The sequence below is a fragment of the Vipera berus genome, assembly GCF_964194415.1.
Source record: "Vipera berus genome assembly, chromosome: 1".
Lineage (NCBI taxonomy): Eukaryota > Metazoa > Chordata > Lepidosauria > Squamata > Viperidae > Vipera > Vipera berus.
In genome coordinates, this window is record NC_138202.1 from 236,622,776 (window position 1) to 236,643,775 (window position 21,000).

The window sequence follows — 21,000 nt, forward strand, 5'->3', positions numbered from 1 at the left end:
AGTATACGTTGTTTATGATTGTTTTTTTTATATACCTTGTATTTAGCTCTGGGAAGTCGGGGGGGGAGGGGGGGAGGGGGGAGAGGAAGGGGGGGAGGGAGAAGGGTGGGGGAGGGGGGATTTTCTAAGGGAAAAATTGTATGTTAAAACTTTTCAATAAAAAAAAAAGGAAAGAACTGACTTTTTTTCTTGTTTTGTGATGATGGTCATGATGATAATATTGTGGCTGCTACTATAAAACCAATCTACATTTTTCAGCTTTGGGGTTTCTGTTAGAATAGGAAATTCCTATATAAAGTAAGGTAGCTGTGATAGCAAAATCTAAACCTAACCAGAGTAAGACTGATTTGTAATGGTTAAAATTTGGTGGCAAAAAAATGATCGCATCAGAATTGCTCAAACAATAGTCCTTTATTATCTTGTATAAAATAAAAGAATTGTATTTTAGTCTTTTGCTTCTTACTTCATTGCCAGTCTTACTTCAATGCCAGTCATGTTTTATGTTTTTGTGTAATAAATCCTTTCTTTACCCAATTTAAGGATTCACAACATGAGTGCACGTACAACACATGCAATAATCCACTGACTGCTTGATAACAGGCAAGGGAGTTTGGCGGTAGGATATTTTTTCCCGAGGAGAAAAAACTAACAGGAAGAAAGAAGTAGATCCAGAAAAAATAATGTATTTGTATTTGTAAACTTGTGGCTCCTGCAGCGCTGCTGTGGTCAGCCACAGTCACACGATTGTGATTTTTGATGCTCCCCATCAACTTCCCACAAGCAATATCAATGTGGAAGCTGGCAGGAAATTAGAAGTTGCTCCCTCTCCCACTAATCTTTGCCCAATCATGGTGGTTCTATTTTTGGTATTCCTCAGGTGTTTTTTTTTTTACAATTTCACCTTTCTCTAGTTTAACTCTCAGATGGAAGTTCTATTAATTTTAATAGGCTCTAATTCTGAATATGCATGTAAAGGACTGTATGATAAGGTACAATTATATAGTATATTAATAGCTACAAATGTCATGTCAAAATTTGCTGCCCTTATTTCACATAGTTAAAAAAATACTTCTGGGCAATGTGGAACAGTTCCTTAGGGCTTTCAGATTTCTGCATATAGGATTAAGCAAAATATTCTCAAACAAAATGTCCGTGGTTTCACATAGTGGAATAAGACTGCACTTTCTTTTCCAATGTTTGTATACTAATGTTGTCATTTAAATAACACTTTAGTGACTAATCAGTTTTTCAGGTTGTTTTCAGGTTATATTCCAGTTAAATGAAGGAACTTGGAAAAGTATCTCTTTTCATTTCCCCCAATATAACTTTATCAGAGAACTTTATTTAGATTGTACATAATAATCCCTTATAATTTTGTTTCAAACAACAGATCTCTGTGGATGGCAAGTTTGTTTACTCCCAAACTCTGTGTCCCATTTTATACAGATTTAATGGGAGGAATGAAAGATCATAATTATAGTATAGCATAGTATTTTAAATCTTTCACTTTGAAAGTTCTCATTAGGAAAAATCATGACCTTTCGCACTACAGCTGGGATATAAGAATATAATTAAATTAAGAAATGAAAATGGAAACTGTGGGATTGCTTTAATTAGCTGATTAGGGAAGCGGGGACGTTACTTTTAATGTATCAAAGAGGTTTGAAAGTATTCTTATCAAGGTTTGGGCAGAAGTTAAACCAATTTTATTAGAAAACACTAGTGTATTTTAAAGTCATAATTTAAATGTACATGTATGTTTTTACTTTGAAAATATAGTACGTTTACTCCTAAAATGCAAGGTGGAAGGATGGGGACTTCAGGGAGAATCATCACAAAGAGCACAAGTGTGAGTGGAGAAGTATATAAGCTGGAACAGAATGATGGGAGTCAATCAGATACCGCAGTTGGGACAGTTGGAACAGGTGGGAAGAAGAGAAGATCAAGCCTTAGTGCCAAAGTGGTTGCCATGGTATCTCGCAGAAGCAGAAGCACATCCCAGCTTAGTCAAACAGGTGAGTGAGATAAATAAATGTAGCAGGATCATAGAGGTTTCTGAGAAGAAGCTATTTTCTTGTGGGCCTATTATACAGTCACTAGTATCAACTATGAAATATTGTAAAATAAGCACTCTGGAATTTTGTTTTGCCCATTGTGTTGTACTTTGACCTGAAATACACTTAGAGTACCCACAATGTAATAATTTATTTTTAAAAAATATTGATTTGAAAATAACAAATGATAGCATATTATATATATGTAGATCTTTGGTCATTTGGGTTTTTCCCCACGTAGAATTGAAGGTATAAGAGCAACGTTTCGATGAAATCTCATCCGTCATCCTCAGGCTGGTGGCTTCAGCTTCGTTCTTCTGGGAGAAGTGTGTGGTAGTGGCTGTTTGTTCCTCTTTTTTAAACTGCCAGAGGGGGTGTGTTCTGTGGGTGGAGGTGTGCTCTGATTGGGTGGCGGGTTAGCTGTGTTCTGATTGGGTGGGAGTGTGTTTTGAATGGGGGCTGTGTTCTGATTGGGTGGGGATGTGTTTTGAGTGGATGGGCTGGTCTCAGCTGCCAGCCTTAGATATATATATATCCCTGAAGAAGCTCAGTCAAGCAAACTAATAAGAATATAGCAAGATGCTATGTAACATGCTTTTAAAGGTTTTTTCCCCCCTCAAGATACTTTAGAAACCATAAAAGCTTCATCTCTATAGCCTAAAGAAAGAACAGGGGTACTATAAGAGAGGGAAGAATGCTTTAAGGTTCACAGCTCTCTTCAAATCTATGAATCCATTCCTCATTCTGATAAGTGTAGCTCTCCTTAGCTGATGCTTAAGAAAGAAAAGGAAAAAGAAAATCTTAATTTAAATATAGGGTTTGGTCACATTTATAGGAGGTGATTTCATCATCACAGTCTGCAGGTATGTCAAATTGGATTATCTTACTTTATCCTGCCTTTTAAAAATAAATGATTAATTAATTGACCCTTTTTCCACCTCATTAGCACTGATAAGGTAAATGGAATTCAGCTGCTTAAATAACTCAGGATAGTTTATATATGCTTGGTTTTCAAATAAATCTTCTGATGAAAATGCATAAGTGTCCAATATGTGTCAAGCTGTTTTACAGGAAATATCTGGAGTTAGTAACATTCAAAGTCATTTTATGTGAAATATTTGCCTGAGCAAGATTTTTGAAGAAAATGGTCCTAGTTTGTTTGGGGGCAGTACCTCTAAAACAGTATTTCAGTCCCAGTCAATGTGGCAGTGTGAGCATAATCTCTTCTGATATCTAGATTTCTATTGAATGCTCATATCAGAAATAGTATGCAAAATTAACTCTACTCATTTTAGTTCTTCTGAATAGAACTATGATTAAATGCACTTTTCTATTTACCAAACAGGCACCCCACAGCTTCGGAGTACTTTGCGTCTCTCACAAATCAATGTTGAGTTTTACTTCTTTGAAGAATGGGGCCATCAGACATTAAGTGTATTATCTCATTTATTTCAGGTTTTACTTCCAAATAAAAATGCTTCAGACTTGTATCTGAAACAAGAGCCTCTCCATTGTATTGATTTCCTACATTCACTCTCTCTGTTAAAGTGTTACATGAAGAATTAAGACACCCTGGTTGTTCTTGTCTGTACCCATATTTTTATAAAAAGATATGGTTGGCCTCAGTTGTGGATATTTAACTCTATATTGTAATAAAACTTATTGTGATGAAGATTGTTATCCATAAAAATATGTTCTATTGAAAATAGATTGGGTTACTTTAAGGATTCATAGTTTACATAAATATTCACCAGCCATGTATTCTTAATTGATATTACTACATGTTTGGGGTTCTTTATATAGTGCAACAGTAGAAAGACTGCTGTGGTAAGCAACATTGGATCATTTATATATTTGTTAGGAAATAGTTAACAATGAAGTTTTGGCTCAGCTTGGAAGCTGACATTACTTTTAATTTTATTATAATTGTTTTGTTATTTATTTTCTATGAAGAGACAACAATTAATATAATCTATGAATGGAATAAAATAACTCCTGTTTCAACAGAGTGATAGATGTATGATAGATGTACATTGTTTGTGAAGTCATTATCTTCAGAGACTCTTTCCTTCCTTCCATGCATCCATGCATCCATCCATCCATCCAACCATCCATCCATGCTTAGTTTTCTCTTCTTTTTTAAAATTGATGTGTTGACTGCCAAGCACAATTTTAATATAGTAGAATTATTATGATTGCTTTCATCTTCAGGGAAGTGGGGAGCTGATTTGCCACATTCCGTGAATTAATGAATATTGTATTAAGAAAGAACTTGTGAGGTGGCTTCTTTGTGTGCCTTGCTGCTGGATGACAAAGCCATTCATTGCACATGGGATTTCTGCTGGCAGTTCTGAACAATGCCATACTTCTCTTCATTGGGTCATATTTTAAATAACTGTAATAATAGTTGTGTTAAAGTTGTGGATACAGTTTACAGTGTTATTAGCTGTTGCTAATGAGATTTGGTATGTGTTTTGTCAAGACAAATGAATATTTTATGAAGATATAAATTCCTATAATATAATTTGGGGGAAATGAACAGGTGTATTCATAAATGTTCACATTATTCTGATTTCTCTACTCATTTCACTTCACTAATAGCCTTCTACATTCAGATTACTTAATGAAGTGTTTTTTTCATATGTAAAGTGACTGTTCTCATGAAGTGTTTATATCAATTTCCTTTGTCCTACACTCTAGCTCACAAACTGATGAAATCTGCAGTGAAGAAGTGAGCAATGCATGTGAGCAATACATGTGCATTTTATGTAAAAGCTTCAGAACTAGACTTACCAAGCTATTACCAAGTCCATTCTATATTTTAAATGCTATATATATATATATATATATATATATATATATATATATATATATATATATATATATATATATATATATATATATATATATATATATATATATATATATATATATATATATATGATAACTAGAAGACATTTATATGTAATTTTTATATTCAATTACCTGGGTATCACTAAATGTAATTCTTTTACATTCAATGAGCTGCTTATATAACTTATATAGGGCTTATTTACAAGAAAATGTTAAGGGACAATATGGATGTACTTCATGGAAAGAACTTGATCTAAACTAAGGCTCAAGCATATTTATAACTTTTCCTAGTACGGATTGGATTTTGCTCATAAGTAAAACTACCTCAGATCTGAGCTGCAGCCATCAGGGATACAGAAACCTTACTTTTTAAGGATTCAGAGCCCTTTTCATTATAATGCAGATCTGAATCCATGTTTTAACGTTTCACTTTAGGTGATTTGTGGTGTTCTTCCTTGAATTGCTTCATTTGTTCAACTATTTATATAACAGACATAAACAACTGCTCTCTGCCTGTCAGGAATTAGTTGGTATTGTAAAACCAAGAGCAGCGCTGGAGAATTGGCAACATCATGATCATCCCCTTGAGCCCTGAAGATGGGGATGTGGAGCAATATTTTAAAAACTGTTTTCCGGGGTTGTGCTCTTATGCTTTCTGTTCATTGCTGCAGGGGGTAAGTTTCTTTAAAGATGCTGTCCAATACATCTTTCTTCTTTGATTTCTTAGTTGTATCATCCTTTTATGATTCCTCCAGAAATGGGCATGGGTCTTCTTGAATAAAATGAGGATGACCTCTACAAAAAGTCATGAAATGCTCAGGATGTAAGAAATGGGTGTCCTTGCTGAGAGGTTAGGACACACCACATGGTTACCAGCAGGCGTTTGTTGTAAAGAGCCAGCACAGCAGTTTCTTAGCACTGGTATGCTACATTCCAAAAAAGCCAATAGTGTGTGATTGTGTAAGCTAGAAGCAATCTTGCTCATGACCCCCTGACCATTTTTTCTTCTCAGAGGAGCAAACTGACACAGATAACAAAAACTAATGCCAGATTATATCTGTGTGGGTGAGGGTGCACATTTATGAAAGGGTGCTAAAGAACCTACGTTTGATTGTCCATCCAGATTTTTGAAGGTTTATGATATATTTCCTACTGAGGATTTACTAATATAGACAATATAAAATTTTTAGCCGGTTATTTTAAGAGGTTAGGGAGGGGGAGGGAGGGGGGGGTAGGGAGGGAATCTTTAACCGGCACTCAGTCTGGTCCTGTTAGAGGTCCTGACGGGACGGGGTCGGGGGAGGTGGCTGCTGGTTCTGGGAATGTGGGGGTGGGGCTTCAAATCCCCACGGCGATAGGGAATGGCAGCAGGTGTTTGCGCGGAGGGCCATATCAACATCTGGGATCGCGCCCCCGCTATCTCCGAGCGGTGGCGCGCTCCGACCCTCCGGTTAGCACCCTCCTACCCGGGGATGAGGGTGATCAGGCCCCTGAGCTCAGGTTGGTCTATTTTAACGCTAGATCCGTAGTTAACAAAGCTCCCCTCATCCGTGATCTGATCGAGGAGGAATGTGCGGATCTAGCGTGCATCACGGAAACTTGGTTGGGTTCGGAGGGAGGGGTGCCTCTCACCGAGTTATGCCCGCCAGGTTTCCGGGTGCTGCACCAGCCACGGGCTCAGGGCACGGGTGGTGGGGTGGCAGTGGTTATTCGGGAGACTTTGTGTCCCCGGGAGGCCACCATTGTCCAGATGGCCGGGAGTGAATCCCTCCTCTTGAGATGTGGTCCTCGGGTTCAGTTGGGCTTGTTGCTCACATACCTGGCGCCCAGCTGTGTGGCAACAGCCCTGCCTGAGCTGCTCGACACCCTCTCAGGGTTGGCGGTGGAGTTCCCCAGGCTTATAGTCCTGGGTGACTTCAACCTGCCATCACTGGGGGGGTCGTCGGAGTTAGCTCGGGAGTTCATGGCTTCCATGACAGCCATGGGCCTGACCCAGGTTATTGAGGGCCCTACTCACGAGGGGGATCATACTCTCGACCTGGTGTTCCTGTCTGGACAGTGGTTGGATGATCTGGGAGGGGGTTCTCCGTCCATCACCCCTCTGTCATGGTCAGATCATCACCTCCTGAGGCTGGTTTTCCGTCATGCCATCCCCCGCCGCTGGGCGGCGGAACCGACCAGGTGGTTCCGCCCCAGGCGCCTAATGGACCCGGACCGGTTCCAGAGGGCGCTTGGGCCGATACCTATCACCCTTACCCACAGCCCAGTCGATGCTCTGGTGGAGGCCTGGGAAACGGCTGCCACCAGGGCACTCGACTGTGTTGTACCCATGCGACCTCTGACTCGGCGCAGATCCCGCTGGGCTCCATGGTTCTCGGTGGAGCTCCGGGAGATGAAGCGTCGGAGACGAGGTCTAGAGAGCGGTTGGAGATCCAGCCGATCTGAATCCGACCGATTGCAGTTAAGAACCTTTATAAGGTCTTATCTTGCGGCGATAAGGACGGCGAAGTCTAACTACTTTGCCGCCCTTGTCGCGTCCGCAGATAATCGCCCGGCTGCCCTGTTTAGGGTGACTCGCTCCCTCCTTAACCAGGAGGTGAGGGAGGATCCCTTGCAGGGACGAGCCGAGGAGTTCAGTCATCATCTGACGGACAAAATCGCTCGGATCCGGACCGGCTTGGACTCTGACTGGGCAGAGTCTGATGTGGAGGAATCAGGCGGTCTTGAGCATGTTATCTGGACTGAGTTCGACCCTGTTTCCCCTGATGATGTGGACAGGATCATGGGGAGACTGAGCTCCACCACCTGTTTGTTGGATCCGTGCCCCTCCTGGCTAGCCTATGCGGCTCGGGAGGGAACACGAGGCTGGTTCCATGCAGTAATAACTGCTTCTTTGAAGGAGGGTGTCTTCCCTGCCGCCTTGAAGGAGGCGGTGGTGAGACCCCTCCTCAAGAAGCCTGCTTTGGACCCGGCTGTTTTAAACAACTATCGTCCAGTCTCCAACCTTCGCTTTCTGGCGAAGGTTGTTGAGAGTGTGGTGGCGCATCAGCTCCCTCTGTTCCTGGAGGAAACTGATTATCTGGACCCGTACCAATCGGGCTTCAGGCCCGGACACAGCACGGAGACGGCATTGGTCGCGCTGGTGAATGATCTCTGGAGGGCTAGGGACAGGGGTTGCTCCTCTGTCCTGGTCCTATTAGATCTCTCAGCGGCTTTCGATACCATCGACCATGGTATCCTGCTGCGGCGTCTCAGGGGGTTGGGAGTGGGAGGCACCGTTCTACGGTGGTTCTCCTACCTCCAGGGCCGCTCGCAATCGGTGTTGACGGGAGGGCAGAGATCCGCCCCGAGGTCTCTCATTTGTGGAGTCCCTCAGGGGTCGGTTCTCTCGCCTCTCCTGTTCAACATCTATATGAAGCCGCTGGGCGAGATCATTCGTGGTTTTGGGGTGGGGTATCACCAGTACGCTGATGATACCCAACTTTTTCTTTCCACCCCGAACCAACCCAGTGATGCCCTCTCCGTGATGTCCCAGTGCCTGGAGGCGGTTCAGGTCTGGATGGGGAGAAACAGGCTTCGTCTCAATCCCGCCAAGACTGAGTGGCTGTGCATATCGGCGTCTCGGGTTAACCAAGTTATTCCACCTCTAATGATGGGGGGTGAGGTGTTACCCCCCGTTGATAGGGCTCGCAACTTGGGCGTCCTCCTGGATTCACGGCTCAATTTTGAAGATCACATAGGAGCCGTGACCAGGGGGGCTTTTGCACAGGTTCGCCTGGTGCGCCAGTTGCGTCCCTATCTGGACCGAGACGCCCTACGCACAGTCACTCATGCGCTTGTGACCTCCCGTTTGGACTACTGTAACGCTCTCTACATGGGGCTGCCCTTGAAGACCACTCGGAGGCTTCAACTGGTGCAGAATGCGGCCGCGCGAGTTGTAATGGGGGTTTCCCGATACTCCCATGTAACACCTCTACTCCGCGAGCTGCATTGGCTTCCGGTTGCCCTCCGGGTGAAATTCAAGGTGCTGGTTATTACCTATAAAGCCCTACATGGCCTGGGTCCGGGTTATTTGAGGGAACACCTGCTGCCGGCATCAAACGCCCTTCGCCCAGTGCGCTCCCACAGGGAGGGTCTGCTCAGGGTTCCGCCGGTGAGAGACTGCCGGCGGGTGACACCCAGGGATAGGGCCTTCTCAGTGGGAGCGCCTGCCCTCTGGAACCAGCTGCCGGTGGAGCTGAGGACTGCTCCCGACCTCCGATCATTCCGCCGGGGCCTGAAGACCTGGCTCTTTGAGCTCTCGGGCCCAGGCTGAGGAGAAAATTTTAATTGGGGTTTTTAGTGTACAGGGTGAATTTAATGCTTTTTAAATTGGTTTTAACTTTTGTATGTTTTGATTTTTAATTCCCTGTAAACCGCCCTGAGTCCTCAGGGAAAGGGCGGTATACAAATGCAACTAAATAAATACAAATGCAACTAAATAAATATTTAACTTCGCTTATGCTTAAGATATGTTTGTATAATATGTATGTTATATGAGTCTGTTTTCTGTCAAAGGTATAATCAGTTTTAATAGAAAAGAATGACAGAGTTGGAAGGGACTATGGAGGTCTTCTAGTCCAATCCCCTGTTCAGGCAGGAAACCCTACACCATTGCAGACAAACAGTTGTCCAATCTCTTCTTTAAAACTTCCAGTGTTGGAGCATTCACAACTTCTGGAGGCAAGTTGTTCCACTGATTAATTGTTCTAACTGTCAGGAAATTTCTCCTTAGTTCTAGGTTGCTTCTCTCCTTGATTAGTTTCCATCCATTGATTCTTGTCCTGCCGTCAGGTGCTTTGGAGAATAGGTTGACCCCCTCTTCTTTGTGGCAACCCCTGAGATATTGGAACACTGCTATCATGTCATAGTTCTTTTTCATTAAACTCAACACACCCAGCAACCATTCTGTCCCCTAATCATCTTTGTTGCTCTTCTCTGTACTCTTTCTAGAATCTCAACATCTTTTTTTACATTGTAGTGGCCAAGTGTTATTAACACTTCATGTGATCTTGATTCTATCCTCTATCCTCTATTAATGCAGCCTAGAACTGTGTTGGCTTTTTTGGCAGCTGCAGCACACTGCCGGCTCATATTTAAGTGATTGCCCACTAGGACTCCAAGATCACTCTCACAGTTAATATTAAATCAATTAGACATAATAACCTATTTTAGAGTAATGATGCGACTGAGTTAGTAAAATAATTGAATGTTAGGAAAAATGTTTAAAGTGTGTTAGTAATTAGTCAATTAGTAATTAGTCAATTAAAGTAGCAGACAAAACTTTACTTTTCATGGTTTGTTGTTTAAATTGCTGCAATCTGGTAAATTAAATGTTTAAAAAAATGACTGCATATTCTTCAGAGTTGCATCTTCAGGAAATAACGTTTAGGAGATGATCATCTCAACAATCCTTGAATGTCCTGTTTCTTAAAGAAAGAAAGACTGAAGAAGCATGCTGTTTCTTTGTATGGCTTTGCTGTATTACCTATTGTAAATTGCTTTTCCAGTAATGGAAAGATGCCCTTTGGATAGTAACATAATAGTTGCACTTTTGCTTGATCTGCCACCTTATTTTTGACATAAAGCAATATGCTGAATGAGGACAGTCATTCCTGAGACTGAGTGCAGGTCATTTCAGGAGAAATTATGCTTTAATGCATCTTTCAAACAGATAATGGAATAGACTATACAAATTTCAGTATCGTTCACTGGTCCCTCTTTAGGACCTTCCTCCCTTCCAATAGAGAGACTAGAAGGGGAGGGGGGGAAGAGATTTTTTCCCCCTCTTAAATATAAGTGGGTTGTTTAGAGGCTATGACAAATATGTCTTTCATGAGAGATGCCCTTGAGTGCATAGCTTTTCCCAGATATAAGAATGGCAGGCTGGAGGTTATATTTCTAAACATGATAGATGGATACTGGATAAACATTAAATATGGTTTAATTTTCTTTACGTATACAGTACATTAAATACAAGTAAGAGAATAATTCATCAATTGTATATTTAATTTGTCCTTTTGTCAGTTAAAAAATAGAAATTAACCATGTATACAAGACTGTTTCCAAGATTTTTGAGAAGTGATAGCAGTTTATTGATTGATGGAGTTACACATGCTCTTATGATATTAATTCTTCTGCATCTTAACACCTCTGGATTAAATATTTCAATGGTTTTCTTCCTTCCACTTTAGTTAGAAGTTTTAAGTTATATGCAAAAACACCAGATTTGTAAAGTTTGTCTACTTTTCTGTTTTCAGTGGGGGAAAAATACACCCTTATGAATGCATTTCTTTTGCAACTGCTCATTTTTATCTCCAGTATTTCAATTGTGGTTTCATCAATACTATCTTAAAACTCTTGACTTTTTTATGTATCCATAATCATTTATATATTCAAAATACATTTATAACTCGTTTTTTGTTTCCCAAAGCAACTCTTTTACCTGAATATTTGTTTTGAAATCATGTATCAGAATCTTTTGTATGAAATATGAATGCTTAATTTTTCTAACACTTTTCTGTACAAAAGGTTTGTTGAACCTTTTCAATACATGTGTGTAGAATAGTGCCACAAGTTCCAGTTGGATGATTTCTGTTTAAAACATTAATCTTATATCTAGTAATTGAGATATAAAGAATCAAAAGTGTGAGCTACATATCTCTCCATCAAAAAAGAAAAAAAATGCCATGGGAACATAGCCCGCTGCAGAGTCCTGGCTATTATGGAGTCAATTTGTTATGTAAACAAAAGTGTACAAGTATCCCAAATGTCTATTTGAAATAGGAAAATCAAACATTGTCTACTTCTCAAGAGCATTGCTATTCCTGATCAACAAAAAGCAAAGATATAAAGTACCTATAAACTTGGATTTCAAAAAACAAATTGGTTGAATTATTTAAACTTTCTAGAACATTAGTCAGTATTGACTAAACATTTCCTTTATCTAATCATTGAAGGATAGTTCCACATCCATTATAAGCCTGTCACTTACTCTCCAGTTTCAAAGATGTACGATCAGACATTTCTGGCAGATAGTTCATTTTGTGTAACTCATACAATAGAGATGCCTAGAAATCAGTTAGGCTCGGTAGAGGGAGAGGTTTTAACTTTTTAATTCCTCTTTCACATTTGAAATTCTGTGTGTAAATACTGACATGCTTTAGAGTTCTCAGATGTAAAATGTGGTTTAAGTGTAACCTTACTTAAGCCTTATTGTCTTTGTAATATATACTATGCAATAGCTCTTCAGGAATATGTTAACAAGATCTGTGTTTCTTAAGTGATGTATTTAGTAGTGTATATTGTCTTTTACATGATCATAATTAACATTTCAATGAAATTCAGAAGTACTAATTAAATGTCCATGTTTTGATAGTGGCATCTGAACAGTTTACTCTGTATCTTAACTTTCAAATCCTGAATGGCAGGTGAACAGAAGCACTGAATGCTGTGAATTGCAATGGGCAGGTGAATATGACTAGTAGAAAAGGCTGGTGTTTTTAAGTTTAGCCATGACAGGTGTTGTCAAATGAAACAGCTCTCACTCTGCAACTGAAACAAGATACACATAAAAGGCAGCAGATGCAAATGAACTGAGGGGAAGTTGTGAGAATCCAGAAGAGTGTATTTCCATTGTTAATGACATGCTCAGATGGGAAGACCTTTTATCAAATATTTTCTTGAAAGAGTTTTCACATATCTGTCAACAAAATAATTGGGTGATGAATTAGGTTTATCAATTGTTTATGAACCGTTTTAACATGATGACATTTATTTAAATTGCATGCATTTTGAAGGTGTTTGCCATTTGTGTGATTTCCAAGTGACCATAAGCCACCACCAAATGCTGTTTGATGCTCAGTATTTACTTCCTAGTGGCCTGATGCAGCTGTTCATCAGAATTCATAAAAAGCTTACAGTAGCCATTTCAAAGGAATCCTTTGACCCTTCCTCAATCTTGAGATACCAGTAGTCCCTCAGCAACCATCACAAAAGAGATGTGAACAATTTTTCTGCATTTTACTGAGGTAGAAAATAACTAATATACTACAGCGCAGTCAACAAGCAGAATATTGGATTGAATTGTAGACAGATTGTTGTCTAGTTTGGAATAGGTTTTCTTAGCTTAACACACCTGAAAGAATGATTTTCAGAATGAACATCCCATATCTGTATTATGAATGGAAGTCTTGCTCATGAATAATTTGTTCCAGTCAGTAGGGATTTTTGTAGAAAATCACCCTATTGGGCAGCCTGCAATCAGGGTATAATAAAGGGCTACCACATGAAGGAAAAATAGCATCTCTTGAAGTTATAAAGTCATTGGTGGATCTTGCACCACTTCAGTTGATTATGTTCTTTGTGACATGCTCAGAAGTAGACATTATATCCCCCTTCATCTTCATCAGCCTGAGATCTCCTTGTGGGTAGATAGGCATCACAATCCAACATATCTGGAGAATTATCAGGTTGGGTGAAATTGCTGAACACATTCACAAAATAGAAGCATGGCCGTTGCAAAACCAGCATTGCATCATAAATTTGCTCTTAAATGTGCAGCAAATGAATGAGGAATCATTGCATTGTGTCCTTCTTAAAAAAACAACTGTGTTGCAGTTCCCTGTGTCTTTTGTTTAAATCACAGGTGTCAAACTCGTCACGTCATGTGTCGTGACGTATCTCAACTCTTTTTGCATTGCTGGCAATGGGGTGGGCACGGCTTCTGTATGATGAAACCGGCCCACGGGCCAACAGTTTGACACCGCTGGTTTAAATGGAGTTGAATTAAACTTACACTCCAGGTAAAAGTGAGTGTAGCATTGTAGCTACAGATGGTAAATGCTATCTATAAAAAAGATCAAAACAGATTTATGCTGAAAAAATATAATGAGTCGTTTAATAGCAAGATAGTGTTAATGGATTTCTTAGGGAGAGTAGATAAAGTAATGAATGAATTGAAATGTGTAATCTACAGGACAGTATGCTTGCTAAGAATAAGATTATAATGCACTTTTATTGCCTATTATTTAGAGGTGTGTTTAGTTCAATATTCTTTAGTGAACAACATACCTACAACAATTTTATAACCTTTTAAAAATCCCCCGTAAAGTATTTCTATTACAGTTTCTACTACTTTCTGTTTTTCTGTCTTTTGCAGAGACTGGCAACAAAAAGCTGAAAAGCACTATACAAAGAAGCACAGAGACAGGAATGGCAGCAGAAATGAGAAGTCGCATGGTTCGGCAGCCCAGTCGGGAATCAACTGATGGTAGTATGAATAGTTACAGCTCAGAAGGAAAGTGAGTTGAAGCCTCTGAACACCAGACCCATGATATGTGTCAGAGGGGCAGGTTGATTTATGGCAACGTTGGAAGGTTAGGGTGTCCGTAGTGTTGCAACAGGGAGGCAGATCAACTGGCAACCAGGCAGGAGAGGCAATCTTTTAAAGAAGAGGAGAAGGAAGAATATACAGAATCAGCAGCAATAGTGCCTATATAGCACAGCAGAGGAAGATAAATTGAGACAAGGTTAACCTAAAAACCCTGCTGTCTCATTGCAAATGAATTGAGTGGGAATTGTGGTTGCTCACTAGTAAAGAAAAAGTACTTTGGCAATTCTCTTGGGTGATTCTGCTGACTCTCTAGGATAAACTATCACTGGTTATGCTGCGGCAAGACTTGCTGCCTGAAGGGCCCAGGAGAAAACTTTAGCCTAAATTGCTGTTTTAATATGTGATAGCTTTAATAGAGGCCTCAAGGGTGCATCAGGGAATTTCAAATGCTATAATTTGATTTTAAATATGGGATGTTTTCCTGAAGTTTCCTTTTATCCAAGTCATTTATCAAAACTGGAACTGCTATGATGCCAAAAAGCAGCAGCTTCAATCCGATCCTAGACTGAATCTGTCATTCAGTCAGAATGTTATGATTTTTTTCCACATTGGTAAATGTAAATTTTGACAGGCATACTTAAATAAATAAATTGGTCATCTCTGAAAATAAGATAAGATTGTTCTTCAGTCAGTTGGCTGTATTAATCCAAACCCATACATATTTAATAAGGCCTTGGGTCCTAAATACGTTGCCAGACTCTGCTATTGGGCTAATGTTGTCATGGTAGAATACAGTTCTTTTATGTGGATAGGAAAAAGAAGTTGAAGGAATGTTTTCCTCAGCTGTGTTGGAACTGGACTGGGTTCACACCATTTTCCCCCCCGTCTAAGGGATTGGGTTCCCTCTAGATGTTTCTAGACCAAGGGAACAATAGACATACAGAGCTTCTAGAAAAAAAAATGAGGATATTTCTTTATTGTCTTTACAATTATCTAGAGTCAGCATATCCAGAATGGTGCCTGGGCATGATGGGAATTGTACTTCAGAACACCTGATACTTTCATTTGAGTTCAAAGTATACAGTGGGGTTCTTTGTTTCCATAGAACTAATATTGTCCTGTTTTATGTGACAATTTCGGAAATGAATAAGAGTTCCAAAAAGGCTAGGGTTCAAGAATATGGTAATGTGTTCTACATTCCGTATGTTCATTCGTAGCTGTGCATTTGAAAAAAAAGAGTCGTGCCAGATAATAGCCAGATAATATGAATTATGTTTTAGCCCTTCTACTGTTTTTGTTACAGCCTAATATTTCCTGGAGTTCGACTGGGTGCTGATAGTCAGTTCAGTGATTTTCTAGATGGGCTTGGACCGGCTCAGCTAGTGGGACGACAGACTTTAGCAACTCCTGCCATGGGTAAGAGTAGATTTCTTTTCCCTGTAAAACAGGTTAGATGTTTAAAAATGCATTGTTTGAGAGCAGAGTGGTCAGGTCCTTATGTAATTAAGCAGTTTTTAAAATTTGTCCCACTTTTCACCCATTATGTATGTGTATCTTTGTGCTGGGCCATTTCTGTGTGGTGTATATATATAGTGAAAAGCTGGAATTACTGTGTTTCCCTGAATCCTGTACCTTCCATCCACTCATGAGATTTCTGGATCCAGTCCCATGAATTTAAAGCCACTGGCTCCTCACATGAGCTAGCAAACAGGCAGGATAGCTAAGCAGTTAAAAAGCAGTTGCTTTTTTTTGCACCCCTTGATTCTTTCAACCATTCACCAAAACAGCAAACAATGCAGAAAAATCTCCAGGTTGAGAAACTTCAGGTGAGCTGCTGGCTGTCTATCCTGGGAGAGTCATTGGCTAAGGAGGCAAAGATTTGGGGCAAGGGCTTCTGTCACTTGTCATCTGAGGTCTGACCTAGAAGGCTGAGCAGGTCACTTCCTTCATTCTTCAGAGCCAGGTGGCCATTTGCTTTATAAAGCAGTTTCAAAGAGATTCTCTTTTCAGAGTTAAGCTGAAGTGCTGAAACATCACTCAACCCTAGTGCATAAAACAGTTGGATTCTGAGCCACTTGTAACCATCTAGCTCCTTAATATGATCATTCTGTCTCTGTCTTAGGAGATATTCAGATTGGAATGGTGGATAAGAAAGGACAATTAGAAGTGGAAGTCATTAGAGCTCGAGGCCTAATTCAGAAACCTGGCTCTAAATCTACCCCAGGTAAGAAAAGCTCTACCTAGCCAAATGTTGATGATGCCATCTGGGGGTGCTCTGGGTCCACATTTTTCAGTGGGTATGAAGAATGCAGTGTCCCAAAATATGGATGGAACGAACACTCAAACACTGCTCTGTGCACAGAACTGTTGTGAATATCCAAGGGCATCTGTCAGAAAGGGCCCAAAAAGTCAAGATGGTGGCAGCAAGTGTACAATTGAAGACCCACACACCCTTTTTGTGGGTGTTGTGTAGTCTTCAAACACAAGGCCACCATGTCAACCTTTTTTGCTCCCCCTTTCCCCCCCCCAGATGCTCCTGGAGATGTTCTTTCTTTTTACCTTTTGTTCTTCAGAACTGTAGCATAATCACAGTCATCTAGGGAGATATTTAAGGTAGCTCCACTGCTACCACTACACTTTTTCCTGATTGTACATTCATGTGTTTTGCCATTCTATTCTTAATACATAAATGTAAATATATTTTGTGTATGTAGATAGACAGACAGACAGACAGACGGACGGACGGACGGACGGACGGATGGATGGATGGATGGATGAGGGAGGGAGGGAGGGAGAGAGAGAGAGAGAGATGGATGGATGTAAATTAGAGGAATTGCCATGAATGGCTATTCTTGGAATGACAGGTCTGATAGCCAGATATCATATCCTATAATTATTGCTGCAAGAATAATTAGAGAAGATATGAAAGAGTGGGCAAAGGGAGGGAGCTTTACTTGACTCTCCTAACACTAAGACAGACATGTCAAACACAAGGCCCGGGGGCCAGATCCGGCCCGCAAAGTGGTTTCATGCGGCCCGCGAAGCCATCCTGGAAACAGTGAGGGAACGGCCCCCACTGCCTTGGCCCTGGCCCAGAGACCCTCCTTCTGCCAGAGACCCTCAGATCTGTCCCACTCCTGCCCAGGCCCCCATAGGCACCCTTGATGCGAACAATGTAGAGCTGGCCATGCCCACCCAGTAGGCCATACACACTCTAGCCACGCCCACCCAGTAGGCCACGCCCACCCAGGCCATACCCACCCAACCCCCTGAGGGCAACCGCAATGCTGATGCGGCCCTCAATGAAATTGAGTTTGACACCCCTGCACTAAGAGAATGCCCAAGATCATAAAATGTGGTAGATGGTTACAACATTTTGATCATGGTATGTACTATAATACACATGACATTGTTTAACAGAATTGCCTAATGAACCATTTGGGGTTGGACAAAAATGATTGTATAAAAACAAATGTGCTTTATTCACATTTGCCCCTTCAGCAGACAAAACAACTTAAGATTAAATATGTTTTATGATTTTCATCTGTTTCTCTATGCATAAACATCATACTGGCTATAAATCCAATAGATGTTGCCAGATGTGCATGAGAATTTAAATTGCAATGTTTTTTTTATTATTATGAGAATAAAGCTCATTCTATTTTATGAGTCTTACTTCTGAGTAGCTACATATTGGATTGCCCGGTATACTTCCTCATAGAGCAGATGACAAAAGAGTGTCATAACTTAAGAAGTCTTCCGATGCAATACAACACTCACAATGCACATTTCCAACATCATTAAGAAGTGTACAGAGCAAGTGAGGGATGCCATGAAGCCAAGTAACCAAAGTCTTGAGTGCCATTCCCTTCCTTTGCACAAGTCAGTAACTTGTCATTTCCTATCCAGGAGAAGCTCACATCTCTGAAAAGAATCCCTGATACAATGAAAACTATTTCAGACATCCCTACTGGACAAAGCATAATTTTCTAGCTCAAAGTGAGTTGAGTGACTTTGGGCCAGCCATCTGTGTCTCAGCCCTAGGAAGAAGGCAATGGCAAACCACTTCTGAAAAATTGTGTCAAGAAAATTGCAGGGACTTATCCAGTCTCCGATGATCAGACACTATTGAATATCTATTTATCTGTCTGTCTGTTTGCCTATCTATCTAGCCATCCACAATCAGTAGCTGGTACCTTACCTTTCTTTCTGATCTTCAAAAGAGATGTTAAGAATTAAAGCACATAGAATATTGTTATGCTTTTATCTAAAGATTTTCCTGGTAAAAGTTAATAATTCAAGTGACCATGCCAATAACTAAAAATATATTTGAGTTTCCAAGAGTTATGACAGATTTATACTTCCATAAGATGTTGTGTGCACTAGAGGAGAATCCTAGATGTTTGGTTCATTACTTTTTTCTTTTGTAACTTACCAGTTGCCACTATTGTTTTCGTAATCATGTTGGTAATTTAAATTAATTTTTTATTATAGTACAAATGCCTTAAAACAAGGGAGTTATTAACTTAGGATGTAAAAATATGACATATTTGTACCTTGTAGCGCCATATGTCAAAGTATATCTGCTTGAAAATGGGGCATGCGTAGCTAAGAAGAAAACAAGGATTGCCAGGAAAACCCTTGATCCCTTATACCAACAGACGTTGGTTTTTGATGAAAGTTCACATGGTAAAGTCCTTCAGGTCAGTAGATATTTCTATCTTGGTGCAGCCTATGATCACATTTCAATGATATCAACTGAAATCTGAACACTCTGGCATAGTTAGACTTAAATTCAGCTCAGAAAATATGAGACTCCCTCTGTGCAGGAAATGGGCGGTTAATAAATTTAATGTATAAATAAAATAAGTGAAGGAATTGTACCACTGTTTTATAGAGTAGTATATTGATACATAGGGATGTGGTGGCTCAGTGGGTTAGGACGCTGAGCTTGTCGATCAGAAGGTCGGCAGTTTGGCGGGTCGAATCCCAAGTGCCGCATAACAGAGTGAGCGCCTGTTACTCGTCCCAGCTTCTGCCAACCTAGCAGTTCGAAAGCACGTAAAAATGCAAGTAGAAAAAATAGGGACCACTACAGTGGGAAGGTAACAGCGTTCCGTGCGCCTTTGGCGTCTAGTCATGCCGGCCACATGACCACGGAGACGTCCTCGGACAAGCTCTGGCTCTTCGGCTTTGAAACAGAGATGAGCACCGGCTCCTAGAGTCGGAAACGACTAGCACACATGTGCGGGGGAACCTTTACCTTTACTATATTGATACAGTTATTGGAAGATTGTTCTTTCTTAAGTGGACTACATGATAAAAAAATTGATAGAATAGATAGGGAGGGAGAGGGGAGGGGGAGGGGGGACTGTTAAAGATAAATTGTATGTTAAAACTTTTCAATAAAAAAAAAATTGATAGAATAGTTGATGTGTCATCGATGACAGCAAATTGGTTTTAAAGAGCTTAATGAAGCTTTATGAGACCCATTTGAGTTATGGGGCAAAAAAAGAAGAAAGGGAAAAAAGATCTCCAGTTATAGAAAGAGAACAAAAGAAAGAGAGAAACAGTGATTTGGTTGGAAGAAATATGAATTTTTAAAGTCTAAAGGATTTCTTTTGGACCCAATAAGTGATTGTCTCCTGTTTATAGTATGTTTGCAGTCTACTACGCTATACTTGTATGTTTATCAACAAAACAGTGCAAAAATATCATATGCCTCTGGTGCTTTCCACTCTAAAGAGGCTAAAGTACTACACTTGGAAACTCACACTGTTTGTAATTTAAAAACCTCTGACAATATATAATCACAGAATAGCCTTGCAGATAAGATGGTCCTTTGTTGTTCCTATCCCAGAAGGTGATCAAGATCTAGTTTATGATTTGTATTGCCATGTGTTTTTTTAAAAAAAATTATGGCCCAGATTGCATTTTAATACTCTAATAAGGAACATACGTCAGTCGGAGTCATTACTGATTAGAACTCCATGTAAGCCTAAATAATTAAATAAGTAAGTTGATAATCAAATGTTAATTCTGACTCTTGTCTTTGCAGGTGATAGTATGGGGAGATTATGGCCGGATGGATCACAAGTGTTTCATGGGAGTTGCACAGATCTTGTTAGAAGAACTTGATTTATCCAGTGTGGTAATAGGCTGGTATAAATTATTTCCACCTTCCTCCTTGGTGGATCCAACATTGACTCCTCTGACTCGCAGGGCCTCTCAGTCATCTCTGGAAAGTTCAACTGGGCCTCCCTGTATTCGATCTTAATGAACGTAACTCATTATCACTCAAGGCAATCAGTGGGAAGGGGAATAGCTATTTGCAACAATGAGGAACAGTTTTGAAAAGAGACAATCATCACATCAATTTTGCCTGTAGTAGTTGATCCAAAAATATGTCTGAGTTGTGTATTAAAAAGACAGCTTAAATCGATTGAGCAAAGCAGTATATGAAAATATAGTCAATCCATCTAGCAAAATGACCCTGATGTTTATCATTATCAGGATTTGAAGAAGGACTTTTGAGATTCAACTGGAACTACCATTGTTCAGCAGAGCCCCTGTCCCATTTTGTTTCTCAGCAGAAACCATAAGCAGTGTTAACATCTTGATATTTCTGTATTGTTACTTCTTCTACTTCTTTTTTCTATGTTCTCCTGCCAGTTTTGTAAAAAAAATCTTCTCGATGCTAACAGAGACTCTTCCTTTCTT

At 40.2% G+C, this 21,000-nt stretch overlaps 1 protein-coding gene across 26 annotated transcripts in view; it reads left to right on the forward strand.

Moving 5' to 3' along the window:
* Window positions 1-20,557, forward strand: part of RIMS1 (regulating synaptic membrane exocytosis 1) — a gene marked incomplete at both ends in the record, with an annotated part of 304,965 nt that extends 284,408 nt beyond the window's left edge. For 14 of the 26 annotated variants that reach the window (XM_081313224.1, XM_081313235.1, XM_081313249.1 and 11 more), the window contains 6 exons: window positions 1,780-2,015; window positions 14,107-14,248; window positions 15,584-15,696; window positions 16,403-16,504; window positions 18,844-18,983; window positions 20,339-20,557. In XM_081313224.1, coding sequence (XP_081169350.1) covers window positions 1,780-2,015; window positions 14,107-14,248; window positions 15,584-15,696; window positions 16,403-16,504; window positions 18,844-18,983; window positions 20,339-20,557 — 952 coding nt within the window. The remainder of the gene's footprint in view (window positions 1-1,779; window positions 2,016-14,106; window positions 14,249-15,583; window positions 15,697-16,402; window positions 16,505-18,843; window positions 18,984-20,338) is intronic. The other 12 variants (XM_081313244.1, XM_081313245.1, XM_081313246.1 and 9 more) reach the window with 1 other exon arrangement.
* Window positions 20,558-21,000: the final 443 nt, after the last annotated feature.